This window comes from Sander vitreus, chromosome 22 (genome assembly GCF_031162955.1).
Source record: "Sander vitreus isolate 19-12246 chromosome 22, sanVit1, whole genome shotgun sequence".
Classification (NCBI taxonomy): domain Eukaryota; kingdom Metazoa; phylum Chordata; class Actinopteri; order Perciformes; family Percidae; genus Sander; species Sander vitreus.
Window position 1 is genome coordinate 2,012,780 of NC_135876.1, and position 13,063 is coordinate 2,025,842.

The 13,063-nt window shown below is 41.3% G+C and overlaps 1 protein-coding gene across 1 annotated transcript in view; it reads left to right on the top strand.

Moving 5' to 3' along the window:
- LOC144537064 (uncharacterized) overlaps positions 1 to 13,063 on the top strand; it is a 142,183-nt gene that overhangs the window by 79,792 nt on the left and 49,328 nt on the right. The window contains 1 exon segment of the mRNA XM_078280481.1: positions 5,223 to 6,593. Within this exon segment, the coding sequence (XP_078136607.1) occupies positions 5,223 to 6,593 (1,371 nt within the window).

Consider the following 13,063-nt stretch of genomic DNA (forward strand, 5'->3'; position numbering starts at 1 on the left):
GATTACTGTATAGTGTGCTGCACTGTGTGATTTGTTCCACAGAGGGGTGCAGTATACCGAGCAGCTGTCTGTCTTTGCTTTCCTATAGCTTCCTCCTAACACACACTTCAGCACCAATGTGTTGTAGACATCCAGCTCAAGGTCAATGCACATCTAATGCTGACATCTATAGGGTCTGCCATCATGCCAAGGCTTCTAGACATATACTGTGTGTGTGTGTGTGTGTGTGTGTGTGTGTGCGTGCGCGTGCGCTTGTGCGTGCATATCTATCCTACAGAGAAAAGCTGTATCTCTCATGGTCCACTCTCTCTTGACCACCACCCCTCGCCCCACCCCCATAGGGCTGTTCTCCAGTTAACTGCACATCTGATCCTAGAGAGTGTGGGGTTGTAGTTGTCACCATTTCGTGGCTTGTGTCAGCTAGCAGGCCATGCTAACATCCCATGTGGGCAGAGGAACGATGCACAAAGCATCACAACAGCTGAGCACTGCTACACAGCAGGTGGTAGAACCCCCTGGGTCTCTGTACAAAATTAGAGCAGGGGGAGGAATATCAAAGTGATGTCTTCATTTGTTAAATACACAGCAAATAACCATGATATGTGCAAAGATGTCTAAAAGTACAGAGCCGCTACTCTTCTAAGACCCCAAAACTGGAGGTTTATGGGTGTAAGGAAATTGTTGTTGTCATGAAATAGCCAGCAGGTACTTATTAGTAGAAATCCTGGAATAAAAGGAAGAAGTACAAACCCGAATCACATGCACTGATGCTCAATTTCAGCTATGTCTTATTGGCCAAGCAGTCTCCGGCCAATTTTGTGCCGGTCAAATTTGCACGCATGCACCACACGATCTTTCACGTCATGCGCAAAGCGACACAAACAGTAACCCATACCATACACATACTGTGTTGCCAACCTGGCAACGTTCTCGCTAGATTTAGCGACTTTTCAGACCATAAGGGAAATAGCATTAATATTTTCCAATATATGATATAGTATTTCATTCCCATGCATGCTGCTCAGAATAGTCGCAGTGACTAGCTCTTCTGCCAGCTGCGCAGGGTCTCTGGCTCTCCACTTGCGCCATCAGTAGGTGTGAAGCAGGCAGGAAGACGCCACTCAGATGTTGCATCTCTAGAGCTTACATGAACTGGAATCTGTGGGGTAGTTACCCACCTGGCACGGCAGCCTAACGACGCCAGACGCTCACCACACATCAGCTCGGTAGAGAGGGAGGGAAACATGTTTATAGGGGTAGGGGAAACCAGAGCACCCACGCAGATACGGGGAAAACATGCAAACTCCACACAGAAAGGCCCGGGACGACCAGGTTTCAGGCACGGTACCTTCTTGCTGTGAGGCCACAGTGCTAACCATTGGGCCACCCTGCTGCCCCTGAAATTGATTGTAAGACAGTGTGGGTGTGTGTGCGTGTGTGTGTGTGTGTGTGTGTGTGTGTGTGTGTCAACTACTAGCTTACACATGCTGACTCAACAATGCGCAACCAGCAACCCCCCTTCTTTCCCTATTACGAGATGTAGAATGCAGATTTTGAAAAACTGAAGGGACTCTATCATGGGTCTAGATGGATTTTCCGAATCCGCAATAATTACACTGAGAATAGCTCAGTCTTTAACTAGTCCTACTGGAATTAACAACTTGTTTGTCCTTCTGAATTCTGATTATTACACAAGGACAGACAGACACGTCTTAACTTAGACCTAAAAGTGCCCTGTGGAGTTTTCTTCAAATAAAAGTTACATTTACACTCATCAAAATGCATTGTATGCAGTAGAGTTCCAATATAGATACCGGTATCGGTAATGCCTCCAGTACCGCCTAAATTGCTGGATCAGGTATCGGCAAGTACGCAAGTCTACACATGCACTGATCAGATGTCACATAATTTAGCCCCCCAAAAAAGATCTACTCTTTAAGTTACGTTGCTACTGTTTTTAGAGCAGCGAAGAAGAATTGATTTCCAGTTCGGTCTGTTAGCGGAGAGTGTAAGGTTAGTCAGAGCTAGCACAAAATCAGCATATTTGGCAATATTTTTCACTGGCAAGGCTTCAGTTTTGAGGGGTGGCAATAGTGTTGCCAATTTCAGTTGCATTTGCATAACTGTTTAATACTGTACTACTGTACTGTTTACAATTTTAAATGTCTTTTATATTACTAAATTGTGACTGCACTTTTTTTTTTAAAGGAATTGTTATTTATTCCTATATTTATATATGTTATTTGTCAGTTATGACTGACTGTCAAACCTTTCTTTAACGCATTGGTATTGGATAGGTACTCTGTATTGGCCAATACACAAGTTCAGGTGTCAGAGTCGGTATTGGGATGAAAGAAATGGTATTGGAACGTCTCTAGTTTGCATCCTTGTGGTGTAACCAACCTGTTACATGCGTAAAAACCTTAACAGACATTAGCATCAATAAAACATTTGTAAAGCCTTGCTTTGAATTTAAATCCTGCATTGTTTACGTCCATGTTTACTTGCTAGCAGTCTTCCCCCCTGCCTTTGTCGTTATCTTCATGTGACCTTGAACATGTACCGATTATACATTCTAAGTATCTACATAATTCTGCCCATCACAGCAGTGTAGGATAAGCACTAGTTCCTGAATCCACAAAAATATGAAATGCTACAAATGCTACCTGTCAGGTACGTGACTCCACAATCACCATGTTAGAAGAGGGCTGAAGAAAAATGCAAAAATGAGCGAGGAAGCCAAAATAATTTACTACATAACATACTAGAGCAGAGATCTTCAACAGGGGGTCTGGGACCCCTAGGGGGTCCTTAGAGTTGCTGCGAGGGGGGGAGGGCCGCAAAATTATTGTTCAATGATTTCAATTTTTTTTAAATATACATTAACATGAATCCAACATAGTATTAGTAAAGATAAATATTTGTTTTAATGTACACAACATTAATGATAGGCCTACTGACCATAAGGTAGCCATCCACAGATACAGTTAAGTGCCACATGTTAACATTAAAACATGATGTTATTAAATAATAATAATATAACATGCCAACATTTTTTATTTTAAAAGCTTAGTATTGTATGCCCCATAAAGAGGTATGTGTAAAGGCTTTAGGCCACCCTAAACTTTATTGTAGGTCCCATTTAATATACAACTACATTTTATACTATAATAATATATGTAATAAGGGATCCCTGCTCCATCTCTTTTTCAGCTAAGGGGTCCTTGGCTCAAAAAACATTGGAGAACCCTGCACTAGAGTGTACACAGGAAGATAAGACTGAATGGGATTTGATATAGTAAGGAGAGGGTACTTCAGCCTGTCATGATATATTGCTGTAAGTGGAGTGGAAGGTTGGAAACGAGCAGAACAACCTCATGACAATTGCCTGGAGGTATGGAGGTTTGGATCCTTGTGCATCCTTGTATATACCAGCACTCTGGTTTTGGTAGTCTTATGCCGTTTGTGCTGGTCAAGGAAATGTATGGCTCATTGTCGGGCTTTAAAGTTACCCAGCAGCTACTTTATATGCAGTACAAGTGTTTGTATAGTGGATGATAGAACACTGCTTTTAAGCACAATATTGATTTGAATATTACTCATATTTTTCACCATTTGCTCAGTGTGTTTATATTTGGAAGAGCTATTAATGGCCTTTTTGCAATTCATTGAATTTGTTGACATTAAAGGATAACTCTTTTTCTGACAATTTAGAGCTATCTAATTTTGGTTTCAAAATTAATTATTATTTTTTTACTTTTACAAGCAACTTTTAACTTCTAACTTGATTCAACCCCCCAAGTACAAGCCTTAGCTTTATCCCAGTGTGTGATAGCATTTGATCAAAGCATCTTATGAGAATAGAAGGATATTAGCCACATTGCATACTGAGTTTTTGTATTGTATAAATGTACTACCATTGAAACTATAGAGTAACTACTGCATATGCACATACAGTGAGATGGCTTTTTGTTCACATTTCCCAATGCCTAATGAGGTTGCAGGACTCAACATTTAAGTCATTCTGATCCATTTGGCTGATTCTGACTCTCCCAATTACTGCACATACAGTATAGAGAGGAGAGTTCTGTCAGGGGTTTGTTAATATAAAATATGGCCCTCCAGAGAGTAACGGTACTGTATGGGGCCTGACAGCTGCTCCACTTTAGCTCTTCTGTATGTGTGTATAACTGAAAGCTAGAAACAAACTGGGCCAAAGAAGCTGAACAACCTTCAGTGGGCAATTTTCCCTCTACTCTACCTGAGCGTTATTATACAATGTCCCAAAACCAGGCTGTTTTAGTTACAGCACAGTTGCCTGTAATTGACCTTCTTTCTAAGGGACCATTGAGCAGTGTTTTGGATTTTGTGTGTCTGTCTATTTGTCCAAGTACGTGTACAGTGGAACACTGTGTACTACATGTCTTCACATGAATCCACACTCACACCTGACTCTCGCTCTGTGTTTTGATTTCAAACAGAGCTCTTTTGCTGCCTTATAGTTTCAGCGTGAGTATGCACTGTACCTCCCCTCAGGCTGCAGTGAGTCAGCCACCCAAAAGTACCACTTTTGTATATCGTTTGAACACAAACCATTATTATGTGTTGTATGTGTCTGTGTGTATGTGTATTCTCATTCATTCAAGCATTCTTTCTCTCATTGCCACGGAGGAAAGTTTTAAGACTTTAAATCCAGGTGAAATCCATTGTGGTGAACATTTATTTGGTTGATTTTAAGACCAACAAAACACACATCTGCTTGTTTGACTAAAGGGTGACAGGTTAATGAAAGAGAAAATATATTATTATTATTTATTTATTTATTTATATATATATATATATATATATATATATATCCACAAGTGTACAAGTATGGCTTGGCTTTCTGGAGCATCATGCACCACTTCTGGACTTGGACTTCATTCATCCAGATGCTTCTATGTTGTGTCTGATGCATTTTGGCATCTTCTCAGCCTTCGCACCATCTCAGCTAATAAAAAATAGCTATAGTAGTTACTGTAATTTCAAACTATTATTAAAAAAATATATTTTGCAGTAAATATGTGTACACTGTTATGATCTTCTTTGTTATATTGTTTTTGCCTCTTTGTCTGATACATTCTGAAGTTATTTTCTGTTTTGAGTTATACTAAGGGAACCAATTCATATGCACATACCCATCTCCCCCAACTTTAAACTCTCCCCTCTTCACCCACAACAAGGTGCCTTAGGCGACTGCTGGCCAGACGAAGCTGGCTGCCTACCTACAGACCTCCCTTTCAGCCCCAGTGTCTCCACCGTGATCAGTCGCCATGCAGGCCATTTCCCAGTTAACCCTGACAACCCACCTGACAGTTGGCCTAGCCGCGAGAGCCCTGCCTATGCTGGAGGCGATGAAAGGGAGGGAGAAGGTTCAGACCGAAAACAGAAGAAGAAGAAGAAAAGGCGACAGAAAGACGAGGGGTCTTACGAACACCTGGAGAGCAGGGGTCACCCTGAGGTACAAACACGGGGAGAAAACACTCCCTCAACAGAGGAGTTCTACAACAGGATTGGCCCAAGGCGGGATAGAGGAGATGGTAGCTGGGAAGACAATCTTGGGAAGAGCGGAGGCCGGGGGAAGAAGGGTAAGAGCAGGAAGAAGCTTCCAGAGGAGTGGGGAGTCACGGCAGAATCATTTGTCCCCTCGGCCGCAGTGACCTCTCAAATCACAGAAGAGGTGATGATGGATCTAGGGAGTTCTGGTCAGGCAAACCTGGAAGCCTCATTCGGAGACATGGACACCAGCCAGAGCCCCTGGAAAAAGGAGGTCTACCCAGAAGAAGGCCTGGTCTCTTCCCACCTGTCTCAGGACCTGTTATCTCCAACAGATGCTTCCATCAACCCACTGGTTCTGAACAGCGAGCTGAAAGCCACAGCAGCTCCGTTCACTATGCCCTCCACCACCAACAGTGCAACACTTAGCTCCCTTCCCATGGCTCCTCGCCCTGTTGATCTATTTGACCTCCTGGTGGATACTGAAAATTCAAGCTTAGGCGACAGCAGCCAGGCCTTATCACCTGGTGGTGACATGGTTGACAGCAGGATGTTTGATAACACCAGTTCTCTTCAAGAGTCTTGTGTGCCAGGCCTGTCTGAGGGAGACACCTCTGCTTTCAGCCCCGCCCAGCCAAGCCCAGGCCTCTCCCCAAAAGGCGAGGTGATAGCCTCGGCCCCACCTCTCTCACCTTCAGATGCTTCATGGATTCTGAACGACTCCAACATGAGCAGCAACAGCGAGCTATTTCAGTTCAGTGACATGAGCACTTCAGGTCATCCTTTAACCTTAGGGCTGTCCTTCGACACACCTAGCCCAGCCCCTCTCCGCTCCCCTAAAACCACAGCGCAGGAATTCCAACCCAAAGAGCACAAAGATGCCAAATTGGGCCAGAAGCCACCCAAGAAGTCTCGTTCTTCATCTTCCTCCTCCTCTGTAAAGAGTCCCACCTCCCCAGGATCTGGTCTTAACCCTACAGCTAAGCCCTTCTTTCCTAGCTTTGCTGATCCCATTGAAGAACCAGCCGTGGTCTCTCCAGTTACCCCCATCATCGAAGGTTGGTTGCTGTCAGCCCTGGACAAAATAGAAGTTAATTATAGAGTAACTAAATATTATGGACGAATGGTTTATTGTCATGCATGCTGTTTTACATCCAGCATGAGTCTTTCAGATATTTGAAACTGATTCCAAATGCGTTTTTGGGCAGGATTGATTGATTGGGTGTCTTGACTGTACTTATTAAAGTAAGGCTGCATTCACACCAAATCAGGCATTGCCGCGAAAACGCCAGCCCCCTCTTTCAATTAAATGTGGGTAGTGCATTTAGGCTAAGGTAGTGAGGATCACAGGGGATGCCGAAAAGTTGAAACAGAATACACTTTTGGAGAAACGTAATACTAAAAAACCAACTGCGGTGGCTAAACTACCAGCAATCAGACAAAACACAAATGAGTGGGAAACACAAATGGCCCATTTAAGTGACACTCCCTCAATGCCGCACAACTGTGCTAATAGCAGCAACGTATGATTTGGTGTGAGTGTATCCTTAGATGGATAATTAGAATCTTGCATGGAAACATTTGTCTAAAATCTTGACTTGGGCTTTTTGGCTTGTCCAATTGGGACTGTTTTTGAGTGACTAATGCATGGGTTCAAGTGTTGACCAACTGAGGCTGTGGATTGGCTTGACTTTAATCTGTGAGTATCTTAATTCCCAATGATGCACTACTGTGATGTTCTCATAATTAACAGTGTTGCTGTTGATGGGTGTGCTACTACTAACCAATCACCGAGTCTTTCTCCTTAGCAACACCACTAGACATCTTCACAAAATAAAAACACCAACCTCTTTCTCTCTTCTGTCCAGGTGTATGTGTTAACACTGTAATCACTGTTTCCTTTGCATCCAGGGGTTAGGGGTCACTATCTTCTCTCTCTTGTGTCCGATTAACATTGTTTTCCTTACTAGCGGCCTGTTTCTTTCCAACTTATCCTAGAAAAGAATGTTGAAGGAATACAAATGTACAAAAAATATGAAATGGTAATTGTTGTTTTTGTCGATTTTACCTTCCATGTTCTGTGATGATTGCTGCCTTGGCTGCTCCTCCACCATAGGTGAGTCCTATTTTAACTCCTCTTGTAGCTTTGTTGTGTTTTTTTCATGCTTCAATATTGAGGCTAGTCGCTGTGATAATTACAGAATGAATAACAGAAGATACAGACAGTTCAGCAAAAAGGCTGCTGTTGCTTTAAACAGAAATGAGATGCTGACGAAGTAGATACACTCAAAACAAGAGCTTTCTTCCCATTGTTAGCATTACGTCAAACATATTCATTGTAGGCATTGGACTCCGACAAAGGTGCTTCTCCTGTTTATGAATTTGTTAGTTAGGATATCAAGGCACAGCAGACGTCTGGATAGCAGATCTCTACTATCAGCAGATGATGCTGGCTTCATCGAGCCATAACCTACGATGTCTACAAAAGCAGGTTACTCAACTTCTGTTAGTATGTTGATGCAGAGTTCCAGAGGATTCATTTACGTGTTCTTCCTTTCAACACTTCCTGTCTCTGCCTCCCGTTGGAGGCTGTAATGAGGACTGAGCAAGCCTTCAGCTTGCCACAGGAACAGCAGAGTGTTGAACCTGGCTATTAAGCAGCTCTGATTAATGGCTTTCACAAGAAGCAAGGGCTTGCATTAGTGTTTTTGCCATTTCCAAGTCACATAGATAAACATGTATTGCAGCTTTGTGGATGAAACATCTGCTATCAGTGCATCTTTGTGTATGTGTTACATGCAATACATGATAGCAGTAAATTTCCTTTATCAGATTTGATATACACTATTGCAGTACCCGTTTAAAACGTGTCTGTTTGGAACAGGCTGATTGCTTTGCCTGTGGTACTGCTGCTTGCAGCTTTTTCCAGAAACCATTGTACCCCAAAATAATGAACAGAAGGCCCCCAAATCAGTTCATTTGCAACTCAATTGTATACTACTGACTAGTGACTACTATAGTATATTTAGTATAGTTTCTACTTCAGAGGAAGACATTGTACTTAAATTATGATGTAGTATTATTTTTTAAACTATCCAGCATTATATTAGATTTGAAATCCCCACCTTGAACAGACATTAAGTAAAGTAAAGTACATTGTACTGATATTGCTCTCTTTCACTCTTCACTTTATGTAAACATTTGAATACAGGACTTGTACTGTGCAGTATTAATAGTTTTAGCCTACTATTAACAGTTCATATCTTTAGATTTTATCTGATATATCTTATTATCTGATGAAAAACACAGGTGCCTACTGACACTTTAGCTGTTCAACTGACATTAGCAGTTTAGATAACAGACACCCAACTGTCCTGCTGTAATACAGACATGTGAACTAATGACAGATATTTGCCTCCTTCATGGACTAACGGCGGTGCATGATTGAAACACTGACGTATGATTAGATTATTTACTTATTAATCAAAGGTGCCGGAACAGTTCCGGATAGTTCCGGCCCACTTTACCGCTGGCTGAATTATTATGAATGGAGCTTTCCAGTTACTCCTCAGCGGAGGTAGCCTAGGCTGTTTGAGGATGTGGACATGGTTTGTGTTGAGCGCCAGGAGAGAGAGGTCTGGGGATGGCTCATGAGAGCAGTGCCAGGTGAGATGATTGACACAGCTGGTGCTCATTGAATAATTATACTGGAACCTGGGATGTCTGGCACACACCAGAGACAAATAGCCGCGCTGGCTGTTGTATTTCGTTTACTGTTGAAATGTTTACCGAACTGTCGGGAGTTTTGGAGCAGCCGGACTACGTGCGCCAGAAAAGCCAGGCAACCAGAGGCGTACGGTGAAACTGTGTATTCATGTTGGAAGTGTGTGTGTGTGAGCAGATGTGAGAATAAAAAGAATTGGAATGGATAAGGATAATTTATAATCCCTTATTGTAAGGGCAGAGAGATATACAGGAGTAACAATGAACGGAAGAAGCCTAGATTGAGATGGAGAACAATGTCAACATTAGGGAGGGTAGTGTTTAAAACATGGAAAAAAAGAGAGGGAGGTTCAGAGAAGTATTAAGCCTTGATAAAAAACAACTTGATAGCAAAAGAAAGGACTACAATACCAAATGAATGCTAATTATGCCTTGTGTCTGCTGGATGTGTAAATAGCTAATTGTTTGCTAACACATTGACCTTAAGTACTTTATGAGGTGATATTAAAGGTCCAATATGTAATATATTACTGTATTTAATTTAAAAAAAAGACCACAATATGTCATCAGATATTAAGGAAACGTGCTAAGTTGAAATACTATATTCTCTGTCAACAATGCTAAAGCCAGTATTTTCTCATTTGAAATTTCCATTCCGTGACGGAATGTCAGTTTTTATTTTGGTGCCCAGGTTGCCAGACATGAAACGCAAACACGCAAAAACAACGGGCTGCAGCGATCGTAGCAGCAACCAAACAAACTGGATTAAAAGAGAGAGATTCATTCTACCCAACCTATAAAAACTTAACAGTTGCATGACCAGAGATGCGGTAAAACACAGGTAAATATTGGAGATGCATTTACAAGATGGAGACAGCTTAGAGCCCAAAAGGCTGCCGAGTTGGCTAATTTCCTAAGGTAAGCGGTGAGCTTCATTAATTTCTATCACAGCTAACGTAGTAGTGATGGGCATTTTCACTCATTTCAACATTCATGTGCTCGTATTAAACCAAAGCTTCAAGGTTATGATATGTTGGACAGTAAAATGATTCCCACTTTGGCATTCACCCATTATGTGTAATACAGTGTATATACAAGCTGTATAACGGGGTCTGGAAAGTAGTAGTACCGAAAATCTCCCCCGTGCCAAAATCTTTCCTCGCTTCTTTTCAGCGGCCGTAGCTGACAAACGGTGACATTGACCTGGGTATATTCTACCGCAAGGGCGCTGCCTTTTTAGTGGCTGTTGTTTTTACGTTGAGCCAATAAAAGGTGACTGTCTGCCGGGTACAGAGCTCCGCGAGAGCATGGGCTTTTACAACCATAAACAAAGCAGCATCTAGCAACTCCGCTGTGCTGCGGAGTAATGTTTGGCATTGCAAGACTAGCATCTAGCTAACATTGACACTGTGGGACGTTGGGTTTAGCGTTCGCAACCTGGCAACCCCTGTGAACTTCGACGCTGGGGAGGACGGTCCGTGGGAGAAGGCTCTCTCCAGTATTTTGAATTTGGACTGCAGTAACCATTTTAAACGGTAGTATTACATATTGGATCTTTAATATTATGTTACTGTTCTGTTTACAGTTTTTTCCAATGCCCCAAAGTGGTTTCTTCTGGCCTTCTGTATGGTTTCTGATTCTCTTTCCTGATACGGTTTTCTACTCAAAACATATTAATTTAAATAAAAAGTAACCAACATAAACAGGGCAACAACCCCTGTTCTCCTCCAGCACCAACACTACTCCTTCTCTCCGAGACAGAGCTCAAACACACATGCCAACCAGTGTAAAGACCAGAAATATACCACCGTGTTGGTCCAGTCTCCCTGCACAGACACGCATACAGTACACAACTGAGTCATCAAACTATTTGAGGACAAACACAAATCCTCAAAAGGCAGACAGGCGTGAATATACTTTATCAGCGGTCTATTTTTACCACATAATGCTTTACGCTGTTGTTTTGGCTCCTTTCATTGGGGAGCAGGCTGTTAGATGGTAGCCCAGAAGGGACATTTGTACACTATGGCCCCCATCCCTGAGATGGGGTGAGCTAATGCCTTTTGACGTCTCTGGGGGAAGTGTTGGGATTTTGCCTCGTTGGCGCCACTGTAAAAGCCAACAGCTAACTGTAGGACAAGATCGTGAGTCACTCTGGGTTATTTTTCAGAAGGTGTACCATGCTCCAGCAACAGATTTAACCCATAGAGAGATGGCTCCAGGCCAGCAGTGTGGGCTGTGCTTAACATGTTATAAATGTTGTGATTGCCATTTTTAAAAGGCAGTTGGATCAGCTCAGTCAGTGGAAACTTCATTGAGTTTGGAGTTTGTCTTCTGCATGGAAAACGGCTCTAATTGTGCAGCACATATCTTCATGTGAATTTTGTGAGATTTATTGAGAGGATGTAGGCTATTTTTGTATTTTTGGTACAAATGGTTTTCACTACTACATGCCCAGGAATCATATTAGTAACATTAAATCCTTAAAGGTTGTTTGCTATTACGAAAATTACAGGCACATTGTGTTTATTTAACATTATATGAATATCATCATCCACCTGTAGTTTACATCTATCAATATACATCTGTATTAGACCATGAGTCAGAGGAGTTATATTCTTCCCAGTTGGGATATTACACCAAAGGTCAGGCTTTTTCAAATGGCACAATTCACATCACATAAAGACAAAAGTGAAATAGTCGCTACCAGCTTCAAACTTCAACAGGACTTAAATAACTACGGGTGTCTATCGATTTTTTGGCTCAAGATTCGATTCAAAATCGATATTCGATTCAAAAACGATTCTTGATTAAAAAAAACGATTCACAGTATGTAAATGTAGTTACTTTTCCCATGTGATTGCAGTAGACATACAATTTAAAAGAAAAGAAACACAACAAATCAAATGTAGTTTGATATTACTTCATACAAATATAAAAAAACTTTTACAACTAAAAACTGGAATTCTGTGAATCGATTTTGAATCGGTAGAGTTTGAATCGCGATACAAATGTGAATCGATTTTTTTGCACACCCCTATAAATAACAGCAATAGCATAATCCTCCACAATAATACCCCCTTTTTTAACTTCTAGGAATCAATTGCAAATCTGGCTAGTTAAAGCACCAACCAAAATCTTATTGATGTTCAGCAAATTAGCCATCAACAACTTCTTGATTTGTTTTTTACACCCTTTCTCAGACTTTACAAAAGTTATTTCAGAACCAAGGAACACTTGGTTATAAAACTGTTTTGACAGGCTGGATACCATTCCCCATCACTACAATAATGAGTTGAAATTTATAGATAGAGATACTTTATTTCTCCAGAAGGAAATGAAGGTGTCCAATAGCTTATACACATCATACATACACATAGGCACACAGACATATGACATCCACGCACACATACATACTACAAAAATGTAATGTAATATGTAATGTAATATATTGCTACACTCTAATGTAATTATCCCTTCTGACATGTGTGATAAGAGGCCTTTTTTCCAGAAGTTTGATTACTCCAAACTTGTACAAAACATGACTTGAAAAGCTTGCCTGGCTAAATACCTAAAAACTTTTCCTCTGTAAAAAGAAGTTGACCTGATTTCCTATTTAGTAGAGCAATTTAATGTTCTGAGATTTGCTTAGGCAGCAGGTAAGCAAACAAGTAGGTCTGTACTGTACAGTATTTTTTCAGTGTCCTGCCAAGATAAATCCAAAATGTCAGCTTTGCACGAAATGAGAAACAAATCCCTAAATGTATGTTATATAAGGTATCATATATATTCACATTTTCAACGA